Source organism: Haliotis rufescens, unplaced genomic scaffold, assembly GCF_023055435.1.
Source record: "Haliotis rufescens isolate VD_foot unplaced genomic scaffold, xgHalRufe1.0.p SCAF_30, whole genome shotgun sequence".
NCBI lineage: Eukaryota > Metazoa > Mollusca > Gastropoda > Lepetellida > Haliotidae > Haliotis > Haliotis rufescens.
The window spans coordinates 1,101,743-1,119,958 of NW_025964002.1; the positions used below are offsets into that span (position 1 = coordinate 1,101,743).

General features: G+C 42.1%; 1 protein-coding gene across 1 annotated transcript in view; it reads left to right on the forward strand.

Moving 5' to 3' along the window:
• Positions 1-18,216, forward strand: part of LOC124152186 — a 27,010-nt gene continuing 8,794 nt past the window's right edge. Inside the window, exons 1-8 of the mRNA XM_046525026.2 lie at positions 1-205; positions 4,856-5,026; positions 10,655-10,825; positions 11,669-11,947; positions 12,818-13,051; positions 14,109-14,288; positions 14,874-15,071; positions 17,848-18,072. Of these exons, the coding sequence (XP_046380982.2) occupies positions 112-205; positions 4,856-5,026; positions 10,655-10,825; positions 11,669-11,947; positions 12,818-13,051; positions 14,109-14,288; positions 14,874-15,071; positions 17,848-18,072 (1,552 nt within the window). The 5' untranslated portion in view covers positions 1-111. The remainder of the gene's footprint in view (positions 206-4,855; positions 5,027-10,654; positions 10,826-11,668; positions 11,948-12,817; positions 13,052-14,108; positions 14,289-14,873; positions 15,072-17,847; positions 18,073-18,216) is intronic.

An 18,216-nucleotide genomic window follows, 5' to 3' on the forward strand; every position in this document is an offset into this window, starting at 1 on the left:
TTGTTTTTAAGAACACGCTGACGAACAAACAGTAGAAAGACGACATCACCGCAGTCGCTTGCTGAAGGTGGACAATGAATTGTTTTGGACAGAGTGCTAACACGTATTGACATGGCGGAAAAGAGGCCTGCCTATGAAGCAATGTCATTTGCTCTTATTAAGTGGACTTTCATCCTACAGGCCGTCACTGCTCATGGTCAACAAAGTAAGTTCTTAGGTAAAGATTCTGTATATACATGTACACAGTGCCATTAAAGTAAGGCTTGCATCTCAGCTAGTGAGACTTACAGTGTTGGACTAGAGGCTTGCAGTTACGCTAGTGAGACTTACAGTCTTGGACAAGAGGCTTGCAGCTCAACTAGTGAGTGAGTGAGCGAGTATGGTTTTACGCCGCTTCACACATTATACAGACTTACAGTATTGGACTAGAGGCTTACGGTTCAGCAAGTGAGACTTACAGTATTGTACTAGAGGCTTGCAGTTCAGCAAGTGAGACTTATAGTATTGGACTAGAGGCTTGCAGTTCAGCTAGTGAGACTTTCAGTATTGTACTAGAGGCTTGCAGTGTAGGTAGTGAGACTAACAGTATTGGACTAGAGGCTTGCAGTTCAGCAAGTGAGACTTACAGTCTTGGACTAGAGGCTTGCAGTTTAGGTAGTGAGACTAACAGTATTGGACTAGAGGCTTGCAGTGTAGGTAGTGAGACTAACAGTATTGGACTAGAGGCTTGCAGTTTAGGTAGTGAGACTAACAGGATTGGAAATCAGGTTAACAATTTTGGAAGTGAGGTTTACAGTTTAGGTAGTGGGGTGTAGAGCGTAGGAAATCAGGTTAACAGTTTTGAAAGCCAGATTAACAGTTTAGGTTTGGGGGTTTTACAGTTAAGGAAGTGAGGTATATAGATTAGGTCGTGAGGTTTACAGTATTGGAAGTGAGGTTTACAGATTTTAAAGTGAAGCTTACAGTTTTGGAAGCGAGGTTTACAGATTTGGAAGTGAACCTTACACTAAAGGTAGTGTGGTTTACATTGTAGAAAGTTAGGTTTACAGCTTAGGTCGTGATATTTACAGTTTTAGAAGTGAGGTTTACAGTTTTGGAAGTGAGGTTTACAGTTTTTTGGAAGTGAGGTTTACAGTTCTTGCCGTGTTAGTTTTACAGTTTTGGTAGTGAGGTTTACAGTTATAGAAGTGAGGTTTACAGTTATGGAAGTGGGGTTTACAGTTTTGGTAGTGAGGTTTACAGGTTTGGAAGTGAGGTTTACATTTTTTGGAAGTGAACCTTAAAGTTTTGGTTTTGAGGTTTACAGTGTAGAAAGTGAGGGTAGGGAGGTTTACCGTTTAAGTAGTGATATTTACAGTTCTTGAAGTGACGTTTAGAGTTCTGAAGGTGAGGTTTACAGTTCTTGAAGTGACGTTTAGAGTTCTGAAGGTGAGGTTTACAGTTCTTGAAGTGACGTTTAGAGTTCTGAAGGTGAGGTTTACAGTTCTTGAAGTGACGTTTAGAGTTCTGAAGGTGAGGTTTACAGTTTTTCGAACTTAGGTATGAGCCCGTATACCGTCAGTAAAAATCCAAGATGGTTGTTACTGGCCTAATATGAGACCGTATACAGTCAGTATCAACAGCCATTTTGGATTTTTCCAACACCCAAGTCACATGTTTCACATGAAAACTCTGGTACAGAAATTCGTTATTCGACACAGTCTTGTGTTTTAATATAATTAATTGTGATGCGCAAATACATTATTTTATAAAGAAACCACGTTTGTGATTTTATTGATAACAATTAAAAAGAAAATAGCTAACAACGGAGCTCGCTGAGTTACAAAATGCAACGGCACAGCACATAATATAGGATGACGTCACAAGCAAGACGCGTGATGCCACGTCGTTAGGGGAAAGCGGGCTAGCGCTGCTATTGTTCAAGTTGCTCGCAGATTTCTGTTTTATGAAATTTATATTCATTTAGCTCTAATCCTTTTTTGAACGTTCACATTCAGTGCATTATTCCATTGTAAACGTTTATGTTTACATTAAAGCGTTGTATCGGAAACATATGTACTGGTCCTGTTGTCTGTACCGGTTGTACGTTTTCACATGACATGTCATCTTCCCGAGGCAAGAGAGTTCACTGACTTTAAAAGTCCAGTTTCCACCCTTGCTGAACTAGGCTGGAATTCCTGGGCTCGATGGTAGCGCCACCTGTGGCTGTTACGAGTTATGTCCCTTCTATGCCTCTCCTATGGACCAATCAGATTCCAGCTCTCGTATCACTTGCATTTGTTTCAAACAAAATGGCTGCGCCCAGACAAGACCATCTGATCGACAATCAAGATCTATATTTTGATAAAACGGGTCATACATCGCGAAGTGCGTCAAATCATTTTGATTAAAAACTTGAAAAGATTTGGAAAATATCTGTTGACAACGAGTTGGCGGTGCACATGCTTAGCAAATCCTGCAATCGACCGAACTCTGCATGACAGTTTACGAACCGGATTTCGATTTCGGTTCACGATTTTGATTGGACTTTGCATAGACTCGTTAGTCCAGCCAAAATGTAACTCCATAATACCAGCCTAGTTCGGCAAGGGTGGAAACTGGACTTTTATAGTCAGTTAACTCCCTTGCCTCGGGAAGATGATGACATGTGCGATAAAGAAATCAAACAGCAAATTCGTTATGGTGTCTTTCGTTGTCGTATACGGTGTCATATTAGGTTAGCAGAAAAAAGTCACGCCTCGACTGTTATTTTTCTTGATTTTGACACTTTAGTGTAAGGTCGCCAAGTCGCTGTAACCCATCAGTAGTCTTGATTATCAATAGTAATAACACGTAAGCTCTCTACTCCTGCTTTACTGCAGTATTCCTGCCTCGCCTGCAGCGTGATGAACTCAGCCGGGTGTAGCCAATATGTTCAATGTGTCCGGAACAGATTTCTGCCGACACAATGTTAATGATCGGCCCCCGAACATGGAGCTACACTAATCACGGGGCGATTGATCAGAAACCATGCTTTAAGAAACCCCAAACAGCCAGTAAATCAATGATCAACTGCGCCAGGCCATCCGAGGTTATGTTACTGACCAGATGATTAGATACCCTCTGCATGCAGTTAAGCAGCATGCTCGGCGACCATGTGTTTTACATTGTTGTGCATGATATATCAGAGATACTGAAAAAACAAGAATAACTTGCTTAAATATAAAAACATCTAAACAATCACAATCGTTTCATGATTGATATTAAAGGCGACAATCACAAAATACTAAAATGATTCTATAGTGACCGATGCTACTAAAACATGGTTTGGAAAACAACCAAAATGTCAGTGTAATATCTTGGCCAATGCCATTCCCAACATTTAGCTTCTCTGTCAGGTTTCTTCAATGTAAAATATACGGCTAGTGGCTAAGCGACTGGTTAAATGGGAAGTTGTACATTCTCTGTGAGAATGGGTGACCACCGTTCACATTCCAGCCAGACGCCAATGCTTTTTAGAGCGTGTAGTGAAGGAGGTAGAACTTTGGGCCGTGAAGGACTAAAAGAAACACATAGCTCTTCTTTTCTTGCCTCTAACTTATACAATAAATTACAGACTATTGGATATCGAGTTCTGTATTACATAATATTCTGTATTTACAAATACATTCGATATTGATATCTTTTTTGCAGACATATTGCCACGTGACAGCCCTATAATAAATGTGTGTAGACGAACAGAATCCTTATTATGTCCTACCTTCACTGTAGTGAGTGAGCGAGTATGGTTTTACGCCGCTTTTAGCAATATTCCGGCGGGGGACACCAGAAATGGGCTTCACACATAGTACCCATGTCGGGAATCGAACCCGGGTCTTCGGCGTGACGAGCGAACTCTTTAACCACTAGGCTACCCGACCGCCCCACCTTCACTGTAAGAAATAGTAATAATGTTAGGGACTTTAATACATTGATAGTTACGGACGGCATTAATTCAGCTAACTTAAAGACATTTTGAAATTGATTGATAAATGGGGGTATGTATATACAACATACACTGTGATCAACCGGCCTATGGACACAAAGAGGTGCTTGGCGAACTGACTGAACTGATACTGATTCAATACCTGACTCAGATCAGTCTCATTTACTCAACTGATTGTCTGAAGCACTTAAACATTCGTTGTCAGATCTTTGACGAGTGAGCATGCTTTGTGAGCACCCATTGGTTTCAGAAATGCGCTTCAGTAGTTTTAACTGTGGCATAACAGTTGTTAGATGAATAAGTCATAAGCGTTTACTTGCGAGTTGTGCATCAATATACTCTCAGGAATATCAGATGAACTTTCCCACGAGTGAACAACAATGATGATGACATTGAGTAGGACGGTATTAAAGCACTGAACACAACCCTCTATAACAACAGAAGACTGAACACCACCTCGTTATAACAACACTGAACATCACTTCATTATTACAATAAAACACTGAACATCACCTCACAGAATACTGAACACCACCTAACTATAAAAATGGAGCCAAGAACGCCAACCCACTATAACAATAGAACACTGAACGCTACCTCTCTATAACATTATAAAAGGTTTTGAACATCACCTCTATTCAACATTAAAACACTTATGGTGACTTATTTCAGATGAGGTTAAATCTTTTGATGAAAAAAAAACATGTGTTGTATTGCGAAAAGACCATATTATGTTTCTAAAAACAACTACTGAACGTTTTCGACTATTGACAAATCAACAAAAATTCAAGATGGCCTCCAATATCAAGATGGCCGACAAGTTTCATAAAACTGACGTATGTGTTTGTCGAAATGTTGGTCATACATACAATATATTATTGTGTCCATCAGAGGAGCTGCAGTGTGGCGAGCCCGGCCCCGCCCCCAACACGCACCTGCAACTGGAGGACGGGGGACGAACTCTGCACTACGCGTGCTTCTACACCTACACACATCTGTCCGGCACCCTGACGCGCCGGTGTGACAAGGGCAATCTGACGGGAGAGGCCCCAGTGTGCCAGTGTAAGTACGCTGATTTATTCCAACGTGCATATTAACACCATAAAACTTCAAAATAAAGTCCATCCTCGATTATCAAGTGTATCACATCTCCATTCTGTTAGTATACATACCCCGGACCAATTCTGTTAGGACATATACCATGGACCCATTCTGATAGGACATATACCCTAGACCCATTTTGTTATCATATGTACCCCGGGCCAATTCTGTTAGAATATATACCCCGGACCCATTCTGTTAGAATATATACCCCGGACCCATTCTGTTAGGATATATACCCTGGACCCATTTTGTTATCATATATCATTCTGTTAGAATATATACCCCGGACCCATTCTGTTAGGATATATACCCCGGACCCATTCTGTTAGGATATATACCACGGACCCATTCTGTTACGATATATACCACGGACCCATTCTGTTAGAATATAATATACCCCGGACCCATTCTGTTAGGATATATACCCCGGACCTATTCTGTTAGGATATATACCCTGGACCCAATCTGTTAGCATATATACCCCGGACCAATTCTGTTAGGATATATACCCCGGACCCCTATTGTTATTATATATACCCCGGGCCCATTCTGTTAGGATATATACCCCGACTTAATCTGTTAAGTTATACCTTGGACCCATTCCATTGTGATATATTCCCCGAACCCAATCTGTTAGGATATATACCTCGGACTAATTCTGTTATGATGTATACCCCGGACCCATTCTGTTGCGGTATATACCCGGACCCATTCTATTAGGATATATACCCCGGACCAATTCTGTTGTGGTATATACCCGGACCCATTCTGTTAGGATATATACCCCGGACCAATTCTGTTGTGATACATACCCTGAATCCATTCTGTTATGATATATACCTCGGACCCATTCTGTTGTGATATATACCTCGGACCCATTCTGTTAAGATATATACCTCGGACCAATTCTGTTGTGATATATACCCTGAATCCATTCTGTTAAGATATATACCTCGGACCTGTTCTGTTAGGATATATACCCTGGACCCCTATTGTTATTATATATACCCCGGGCCCATTCTGTTAGGATATATACCCCGGGCCCAATCTGTTAGCATATATACCCCGGACCAATTCTGTTAGGATATATACCCCGGACCCCTATTGTTATTATATATACCCCGGGCCCATTCTGTTAGGATATATACCCCGGCTTAATCTGTTAAGTTATACCTTGGACCCATTCTGTTGTGATATATTCCCCGGACCCAATCTGTTAGGATATATACCCTGGACCCAATCTGTTAGCATATATACCCCGGACCAATTCTGTTAGGATATATACCCCGGACCCCTATTGTTATTATATATACCCCGGGCCCATTCTGTAAGGATATATACCCCGACTTAATCTGTTAAGTTATACCTTGGACCCATTCTGTTGTGATATATTTCCCCGGACCCAATCTGTTAGGATATATACCTCGGACTAATTCTGTTAGGATATTTACCCCGGGCCCATTCTGTTATGATGTATACCCCGGACCCATTCTGTTGCGGTATATACCCGGACCCATTCTGTCAGGATATATACCCCGGACCAATTCTGTTGTGATATATACCCTGAATCCATTCTGTTATGATATATACCCGGACCCATTCTGTTAGGATATATACCCCGGACCCATTCTGTTATGATACATACCCTGAATCCATTCTGTTATGATATATACCCCGGACCCATTCTGTTATGATATATACCCCGGACCCATTCTGTTAAGATATATACCCCGGACCCATTCTGTTGTGATACATACCCTGAATCCATTCTGTTATGATATATACCCCGGACCCATTCTGTTAAGATATATACCCGGACCCATTCTGTTATGATACATACCCCGGGCCCAATCTGTCAGGATATGTACCTCGCACCCATTTTGTTATGATATATACCCCGGGCCCATTCTATCCGATATATACCCCGGGCCCATTCTGTTATGATTTATACCCCGGGCCCATTCTGTTAGGATATATACCTCGGACCCATTCTGTTAAGACATATACCCCGGGCCATTTCTGTTATGATATATACCCCGGGCCCATTCTGTTATGATATATACCCCGGACCCATTCTGTTATGATATATACCCCGGACCCATTCTGTTAAGATATATATCCCGGACCCATTCTGTTATGATATATACCCCGGACCCATTCTGTTAGGATATATACCCCGGACCCATTCTGTTAGGATATATACCCCGGACCCATTCTGTTAGGATATATACCCCGGACCCATTCTGTTAGGATATATACCCCGGACCCATTCTGTTAGGATATATACCCCGGACCCATTCTGTTATGATATATACCCTGAATCCATTCTGTTGTGATATATACCCTGAATCCATTCTGTTATGATATATACCCTGAATCCATTCTGTTGTGATATATACCCGGACCCATTCTCTTAGGATATATACCCCGGACCCATTCTGTTATGATATATACCCTGAATCCATTCTGTTGTGATATATACCCTGAATCCATTCTGTTATGATATATACCTCGGACCCATTCTGTTAGGATATATACCCTGAATCCATTCTGTTATGATATATACCTCGGACCCATTCTGTTAGGATATATACCCGGACCCATTCTGTTATGATATATACCCGGACCCATTCTGTTAGGATACATACCCTGAATCCATTCTGTTGTGATATATACCTCGGACCCATTCTGTTATGATATATACCCCGGACCCATTCTGTTATGATATATACCCTGAATCCATTCTGTTATGATATATATCCTGAATCCATTCTGTTGTGATATAAACCCTGAATCCATTCTGTTATGATATATACCCTGAATCCATTCTGTTATGATATATACCTCGGACCCATTCTGTTATGATATATACCCGGACCCATTCTGTTATGATATATACCCGGACCCATTCTGTTAGGATACATACCCTGAATCCATTCTGTTGTGATATATACCTCGGACCCATTCTGTTATGATATATACCCCGGACCCATTCTGTTATGATATATACCCTGAATCCATTCTGTTATGATATATACCCTGAATCCATTCTGTTGTGATATATACCCTGAATCCATTCTGTTATGATATATACCCTGAATCCATTCTGTTATGATATATACCTCGGACCCATTCTGTTATGATATATACCCGGACCCATTCTGTTATGATATATACCCGGACCCATTCTGTTAGGATACATACCCTGAATCCATTCTGTTGTGATATATACCTCGGAGCAATTCTGTTATGATGTATACCCCGGGCCCATTCTGTTATGATACATATCCCGGGCCCTGTCAGGATATATACCTCGGACCCATTCGCCACCTTGGTTACCTTATGAACCTGGTTCGAATGCTTGCTACAATTAACCGTCAAATCATCAATCACTATTTTCATGATTCAAACAATCACCAGTACTCGACGTTTTGGAACTGGAAACGTCTTGTAGCACAAGGAACTCCAGGAAAAGGTTTATTATATCGGTCCCTTGATTCAATTTAAAATATCGAGGCTTCGATCGTACAAGGCTAGGATGTTGAATGTTGATCTGTTTTCAACTCGCGTGTTGGTATGTTGATTTGTGGTTGACTTCAAGCGTTTGATTGTGCTTTTGGTGCTCTGTGTCAACTGAGGTTGCCACAAGACTTTGCAAGATTCAACCCAGTTAACACCGGGGTTCAGCGAGCATACCCTGTGGCTGTACCCGAATGAAATGCTTCAACTGCACCATTAGATTGTGTACAAAATGGTTGCCAGGAGAAGGGGAAACACTGCTGTCATGTGTATCTTACCGCTTTCACTTATCCATTCATCGATTGTATCTTGAACATTCCCTTATCTATTGATCATTTGTTATCTCACCTTTTTCACAATTCCATTCATCCATAATATCTTGAAACATTCAAGTATCCATTCATCGTTTATTGTCTCACCACATTCCATTTTCCATTGATCGTTTATTGTCTTTCCACTTTTCTCTTCCATTGTATATTATCATACCACCATAAGCCATGTTAGAGAATGGATATACGATTGTTATAAGCCATGTTAGAGAATGGATATACGAATATTATAAGCAATGTTAGAGAATGGATATACGAATGTTATAAGCCATGTTAGGGAATGGATATCCGACTGCCATAAGCCATGTTAGGGAATGGATATACGAATGTTATAAGCCATGTTAGAGAATGGATCTACGACTGTTATAAGCCATGTTAGAGAATGGATGTACGACTGTTATAAGCCATGTTAGAGAATGGATATACGACTGCCATAAGCCATGTTAGAGAATGGATATACGACTGTCATAAGCCATGTTAGAGAATGGACCTACGACTGTCATAAGCCATGTTAGAGAATGGATATACGACTGTTATAAGCTACGTTAGGGAATGGATACACGACTGTCACAAGCCATATTAGAGAATGGATATACGACTGTTATAAGCCATGTCAGAGAATGGATATACATGTGTACGACTGTCATAAGTCATGTCAGGGAATGGATCTACGACTGTTATAAGCCATGTCAGAGAATGGATGTACGACTGTCATAAGCCATGTCAGCGAATGGATCTACGACTGTAATAAGCCATGTTAGAGAATGGATCTACGACTGTTATAAGCCATGTCAGAGAATGGATGTACGACTGTTATAAGCCAAGTTAGAGAATGGATATACGACTGTCATAAGTTGTGTTGGAGAATGGATCTACGACTTTTATAAGCCATGTCAGAGAATGGATGTACGACTGTTATAAGCCATGTCAGAGAATGGATGTACGACTGTTATAAGCCATGTTAGAGAATGGATGTACGACTGTTATAAGCCATGTCAGAGAATGGATGTACGACTGTTATAAGCCATGTCAGAGAATGGATGTACGACTGTTATAAGCCATGTTAGAGAATGGAAGTACGACTGTAATAAGCCATGTTAGAGAATGGATGTACGACTGTTATAAGCCATGTCAGAGAATGGATGTACGACTGTTATAAGCCATGTCAGAGAATGGATGTACGACTGTTATAAGCCATGTCAGAGAATCGATGTACGACTGTCATAAGCCATGTCAGAGAATGGATGTACGACTGTAATAAGCCATGTCAGAGAATGGATGTACGACTGTAATAAGCCATGTTAGAGAATGGATACACGGCTGTCAAATGCCATGTTCGAGAATGGATACACGGCTGTCAAATGCCATGTTCGAGAATGGATACACGGCTGTCAAATGCCATGTTAGAGAATGGATGTACGACTGTCATAAGCCATGTTAGAGAATGGATACACGGCTGTCAAATGCCATGTTCGAGAATGGATACACGGCTGTCAAATGCCATGTTCGAGAATGGATACACGGCTGTCAAATGCCATGTTAGAGAATGGATGTACGACTGTCATAAGCCATGTCAGAGAATGGATACACGGCTGTCAAATGCCATGTTCGAGAATGGATGTACGACTGTCAAATGCCATGTTAGAGAATGGATGTACGACTGTCAAATGCCATGTTAGAGAATGCAATAGATCACAATGAGGCGATGCACATTCACACGTTGATGTTGATGTTCCAGTGGACTGTGGTTCCCCACTGATAACGGACAGGGCTGTGTCCTTCACCTCTCCCTACACCACTGCGGGATCAACGGCGACGTACACCTGCCCCGGCGGTACGGCGAACGCCAAGTCAACGTCGCTCTGTGATCCTGTGAGAGGAGAATGGGCTGACGCAGACAAATGTCACGGTATGTATTCTCTCTTTGTACTAGTGGAGCCGAGTCGGGGAAGTGTTCCTCACACCTAAGACACGGGTTCTGTTCCTCACGTATACAGTGACTTTGCTTGAGACCAATAGCATCAGGACATTTTCATGCTTTAAGCCACTTTAGAAAAGAAAACATTCTATATCAAAACCAAATTTTGAACAAAAATCTTGAGAACATTTTATTAACAATAAGTCAATGTCCAGGGAAATGAACCGATCTGAACCCCAGCAGTGGCGACAACAGTCTATAATAACTATCTCATGATTACCGAATGTGGTCTACAATTATCGAACCTTTTAATAAAATTGCCTACTCCCTCTCTGACTTTGAGGAAGAATTCATTTTCTTTAACATCCAATCCTTGTCTTTAAAGGACATTAACCATTAACCATAATGCCTCTCCACGGCACCTCTCATGGGTTTGCTAGCACTACGTGCATGTCGGTGTTATGCCGCACTTATCGATATTCAGGTTGTGTCGGATTGATTGTAAATGACCGGATCTGGGCGAAGGGATGGTCGACATCATGAGCACTGTCCAAGGCTGACGGGTTACTATGACAACACAAGGAGTGACAGCGTCCTATCATCCCCTCCGTCGACACTTACAGGCCCATCCTTACCCTGGGAATCTCCACACGGTCACTCCGGGCGTTATGAGGGGGGCTAGTAGTTATGGCATAGACTCATCATGCAGAATCGGTAATATCAAGTGTTTACAAATGCTTAGGCATTTTATTTACATAATATTAGTAGAGAAGGATATTTATATTTGAGAGCCATACGTTACTTCTCAGTGACGATGTTTGATTTTATTCCAAGGTAAACTGACCCTCACAGACATACACAACATAACACAATCGTCCTTAGCGCTCCGACATGACGTCATCACATCCAACAGCGAGACCAGCTCCTCAACCAGTGTCTCGGACAAAGCGTTGTATGGAGCTTACAACGCCATAGACCCAATGGATGGAATGTACCTCGCGCAAAGCCACTGTAGCAGCACTGCAGCGGAGCACAAGCCAAACGTCATCATTGCTCTGAAGGCTGTATTCGACGTGCTCCGTGTGGTGATCACCCTGCCTAACGACACCTATGGTGAGAACTTAACGTTAACTGTCTGTCTGTCTGTTTGTCGTTAACTGTCTGTCTGTCTGTTTGTCGTTAATTGCCTGTCTGTCTGTTTGTCGTTAACTGTCTGTCTGTCTGTTTGTCGTTAACTGCCTGTCTGTTTGTCGTTAACTGTCTGTCTGTCTGTTTGTCGTTAACATACTACTGACGTTGACGTTGTTAATCGATTTCCCATAATGCAACTTTTGGCCAAGAAGTTTAACATAAGCTTCAGATGTATCGATTTTTAGATGTTTTCAATAATGGTATAATAATAATATTCAATATTCAATAATAGCCAATTCCTTCCACTGATTTGCTCACCTGAACCTGACATAAAGGAGTCCAATGAGTCCCTATTTTGACTTCCACCCCATGTTCCCGTGCTTTTTCGGGTGGACAATTGACTTGCCTTTGCATGTGTTTGTGACATGTGCCAACGGTAGGCTCATCTTTTGGCAAACACCTGGCTGGTATCATCATGTGATAATGATTCATAAACACATGCTCATGATATGGTCGGAATGGTACAGTAGACTCTTGTAACTAACTTAGCCTGGACCACAACACTGTAAGCAGTAGTCCAGCTACACCACACACAGAACACCAACCCACCGCCCTGAGTAATACTTGGTCTATATGAGCTCCAAGAGGCTGACAAAATATTACCCCGGTCAACGGATCAGTCCGCCCTCAGTGCAACTCCTTGGGGAGTATGCAAACCAGCTGCCCTGACTGGAAGAGTTTGCATTCACATTACAAATCCTACCGGGTACCCATTCACTGCTGCCAACCCAAACACGAAGGAGAGATGACATGTTTTGTATGACCTTTTTGTTTAACCTGCTATATTTACAGCCTACACTTTGGACAACTTCTGGGTGTATGTCAGTCCGCTGTCTTCCGGTGCAGGCTGGACTTTCTGTGGCCGACGCAACCGCAGGCTTGAACCCGGTACAACAATTATGTTCACGTGTAGTCACAAACGCGTTTTTCTTGGGAGGCGTATCAAGCTGCACACTGAGTTCCCCCCGGACCGCAAGGGGATGCTGCAGCTCTGCGATGTCCAAATTTACGCGGCCACCCCGTCAGGTAGGATTGTTTTGATTGTTTGTTGTTATGACAGCAGTCTGAAAATAATCGCGCCTGGACCAGACAATCCAGAAATTGGCATTATGAGCATCGATCCATGCAATTGGGAAATGATGACATGCGTCAACCAAGTCAGCAAGCCTGAACATGGATCCCGTCAGTCGCCTCTTATGACAAGCATGGGTTGTTGAAGACCTATTCTCTTCCCGGATCTTCACTGGTATTATTGTGTCCCACTGTAACATTGTTCAGATAGACTTAAATAAAGATATACCAGTGTTTTCAACGTGAAGCTATTTTACTTGAAGATTTGAAGCACTATTTCATTATTTGAAACTGAACGGTCAGGTATGGCAGCTTACATTCAGTTGAGTGAGTGAGAGAGTTGTGGTTTACGTCATTTTGGGCAATATTCGAACAAAATGGGTCCTAGAAATGGGCTTCACACATTGCACACATGTGGGGGACCCATGTAACCCATATCTACACCACCAGTCTACCACACTAGTCCATTGGAATTTCCTATTTTACCCTATCGTCCTTCAAGATCGCTGGCGGTCATAACAACTGCCGTCATCCTTCACTACCAGCTGTGATGTGGTCCTATCATACGTCTTTAACTAGAAAGTAATATCTCTCACAATTTCTCAAGTTATTTCTGAGTTTCCCTTACGTTTTTTAAGAGCATATTTAGAAAACCCCTATTAATTGAATAGTAAACTTTAAATACCTGTGAATTTGATGAACTAAATTTAATTTTATTAGGATAATATTGAGAGATTATCACTGCTCTGGGTAGAATAATAAAATCTGCATCGTCGAGATACTGAAATAATTAAATTGCCGTTGTGTTCATTGTAATTCCTGCATTCGGATTAGCTGAATTGGTCACGTGTTATTGTATTCATTTCCAAATGAATGTAAAAAATTACGCCACGCCAATCGCGGGTTCGTACAGTTTGCAAATCGGGTTTTCGATACACCTCAATGAACCGAAACAATCCACAGTCAGTCCTTGATTGAGTCAAGTTCTAAATTTGACATTCGGTTTTCCCAGTGGACTGCGGCAAGCCGACTCCGGTGTACAAGCTGGCTGTTCCTGTCCCTCCAGTGACGACTGGCCGCGGCTCCACGTGTAATTACACATGCGAAGGGGGCTTTACACGGATTGGGGGATCTGGTCATTCTGTCTGTGAACAAGGCGGCTACTGGTCAAAACCGACACTGTTGTGCACTGGTGAGCAGATACGAGTGAGTCAGGGAATCAGGGAGTTAGCGAGTTAGTGAGTGAGTTGGCATAAATGAATTTCTGACCTAGCTTTGAACTTTGACCTTCACTTATCTCCGGTTATCTATTGTTACTGACAGTTCTGGGTTGGTGTATCTGATCCCCGGAATCATGTCTCCAATTTCACAGAAATCTGATCCAACTTTAAACATGGCTGTCATACTGATATCATACTGCCCAATGTACGATCAGTATGAAATTTGAAATTTGATACACGAGGTACGGCAAACAACACCAACACTCTGTATACTTTTCTGTTTTACTTTGCTTGTAACAACTTCAAACTTTGATCTTTTTTTGCTCTGCTAATACTTGGGCGCTGTAACCAGCTAGTTATAGGTATTACATCAATGTGTAGTGTTATGAACAGGGTGTGATATGTCTGTTATTTATTCTATGTTACATTGTTTGCTCCTGAATAACCTTTCTGAACTAAACTATTTTTTGGAAAAAGTACCAGGTGAGCTACAGAGCATTGCGTATTTTTCAGTAACAAATAAGAGGTATCCATTTATCATTTGCTTCTTGACGCAGATGAAATCAATTACGCCTACGGCAACAAATCGTGGATGGCAGCTTCTCGCGATGCCAGCATCCCCACCACCGTTGCCCACAACATCACCGACAAAGACAGGTCCACGTGTCACCTCGTTACACAGACAACCAGTGTGTTATTTACAATTGACTTTGAGCAACTGGTGGAAGTAAGTGATATATCACTCGTTATACCAGGTAAACCAGGGATTCATAGCTGCCTTTGTTGAATTACTCGAAATCTCGAAATCTGATTAGTCAATAAATGTAGTAATGGCTCTATGTTGAAACACGCAAATATATATATATATATATAAACACCTTCTCGGAATCACATTGCATTACTTGGAGTTATTCGGTGTTCAAGGTACGTACCGTGTCCATATTAAATGATGTTGATAAAGATAAGGATTACTTCGCCTTAATGTTTGTTTTGGTAGTTAAAAAGTTAAAACTTGTGTGTAATCATGTAACTAAATAAACAACCTGGGAAAGAGCTTCCTACATAAATGTATTCCTTGATGAGTGAAATACTGGAATACAGTATTTGACCACCGTATGACTTGGAATATTTAAGGATACTTTGGGGGTTTTTTAAAATGAAAATAAAAAGGAAACGTGCAGAGACCTTTATTATGATGCGGACGGTGCCTGAGAACAAAGATTTTTTTTAGCCTTATATAGCACCCTTTTCAAACTTGTGATCAAAGGCGCTTTCAGTCACAATCTTGCGCAAACAGAAGAAAATTCAGTTGTGCCTTGAATAAGTTCAGATTGTCACAGTTTCTGATGATAAATGGAAGGGACTTCCACAGAAACGGTCCAGCTTTCTGTATGGAAATCTCTGTCGCCGTGTCTTTGATGGTCTTGGAACTGTAAGCTGTGCTTGATCTGCTGCCCGAAGACTTCACGTTGGCTGTAGATGTTGGTCAGTTCTTGCAGATACAGTGGTGCTGTACAAAGCATTGTCTTAAAGACCAGGGCCAGAAGTTTGAATGCGATCCGCTGCCGCACAGGCAGCTAATGGAGAGGCCTCAGAACTGGAGTGGTGTGTTCATATCTGGATGTGTGCGATATAAGCCTGGCAGCTGCATTACGGACGCATTGCAACTTGTCCAGCTGATTCTGTTGGAAGCCATAAAGCAAACTATTACAACAATCTGCCCGAGATGTTACCATGGCGTTGACTTTCAACAAAGGACCTCTCAATCTAGCGACATATCTGGAGGATATGTTCTGATTTTATGTTGGTTGGTTGGTTTGTTGTTTAACGCCACACTCAGCAATATTCCAGCTATATGACGGCGGTCTGTAAAATAATCGAGCCTGGACCAGACAATCCAGTCATTGATAATATGAGCATCGATACACGCAATTGGGATCGATGGCATGCATCAACCAAGTCAGCGAGCCTGACCACCCGATCCCGTTAGTCGCCTTTTACGACAAGCATAGTCACCTTTTACGGCAATCATGGGTTGCTGAAGACCTATTCTACCCCGGAATCTTCACGGGTCTGTTCTGATTGTAATAGGGCGACATGCAAATGGCGTTCACGTGCCTATCCAGATTGCAGATTACAATTATTACACCACCATTCCTGTCATGACTCTTCATATGACTTCTAAGTTGCCTATCTCCAGGTTTGTGAGAGTGATCTTTGACTAAAGCTGTCTGGCACTGAGAATCAATACTTCAGACTATCTTCATGTGGCCTAAGAAAATTATGATGCTTCCACAGTCTGATGTCATTTACACAGCTGGTGATGGCTCGCTGGGTATTGTCAACTGATGCTCAAACCAGAAGTCTGAATCCGAGAAATAGCTGAGTATCATCAGCGTAAAGATGCAACGATAGGTTGTGTTTCCTCGCAACCTATCCTACTGGTATCGTGTAAACAGTAAAAAGAGTTGGTCCGAGCCGTGACCTCTGCGGAACCCCATGCACACGTCCTGTCGTGTTTGAATTCCAATGATGTAAGTTGCTGTGGTGCTGTGAATGGCTCTGGCTGTTCATTCTTGAGACAGATATGACTTTTTGAAGGTAATAGCTACAGAAGCTTTTCATTTGGTTATTAGCTTTTAAAACTGAGATATATATATATTGCGATTATTTAAGTTTATTCCAAAGAGATTGTTTTTAATATGCTCCTTGCGCTACTATTCACATGATGTCCCATGTCAACTATAATACATAGAGCGGTAACCTTGGGGTCAGGGTGACCTCACTGTACAGAGTTTAATCCCATGTCAACATTGAGAGGTAGCCTTCAGGGTGACCTCACTGTACAGAGTTTTATCCCATGTCAACACTGAGAGGTATCCTTCAGGGTGACCTCATTGTACAGAGTTTTATCCCATATCAACATTGAGAGGTAGCCTTCAGGATGACCTCACTGTACAAAGTTTTATCCCATGTCAACACTGAGAGGTATCCTTCAGGGTGACCTCATTGTACAGAGTTTTATCCCATGTCAACATTGAGAGGTATCCTTCAGGGTGACCTCACTGTACAGAGTTTTGTCCTTTGTCAAAGCAGAGCAGTATCCTTCGTGATCAGGGTGACGTCACTGAGCAGGGTTTCGTCCTTTGTCAAACGTAGAGCGGTATTCTTCGGGGTCAGGGTGACGTCACTGTGCAGAGTTTTGTCCTTTGTCAACGTAGAGCTATATCCTGGGTTTTGTCAAACTGGTAAACACCTGCAACGCTTGCCGGAATATTTTCAGTCAGTGCTACAAAACATACACTTTTCTTTCTCAGAAAGGACGAGCCAAGTGTTTGGATCCACCACGTATCAGTTTTCAACAAATGACTGTTTCCATCATTTTCGGAAACAGATTTTTTAAAAATAAGATAAAATCGAATGGACAGAAATACTGTTCAAAATCCCTCAGTGATGCTAGCTAGTGCCATGTCTATCTCGTTCTATATCTCACTAGGCAATCACTGGTTCTGTTCCTGTGCGATATTTCAGATGTCTACAGCGTAGGGGCAAAGATAATCCTCTCCGTGACCCGAGACACGGCGGACAAGAAGACATGTAAGGAATGGTCGCCGGGCGAGGATGCCCTGGGGGTGACACACTTTGACTGTTTACAACATCCGGTCGGTCGATACCTGCTCGTCGAGGCATCCTTCCGGGCTCCGAGGGACTTCCGGTTGTGTGACGTTTGGGTTGGAGGCCGCAGTTTTGTCAGACGTGAGTCGGCGTGTTCCAATGATTTGTCAGTGGGTAGGGTTAACGCCGCTATAATATCACGGCAGGGGGACAGCGGAAATGGGCTTCACACATTGCACCCATGTGGGGAATCGAACCGACCCTTCGGCGTGACGAGCGAACGCT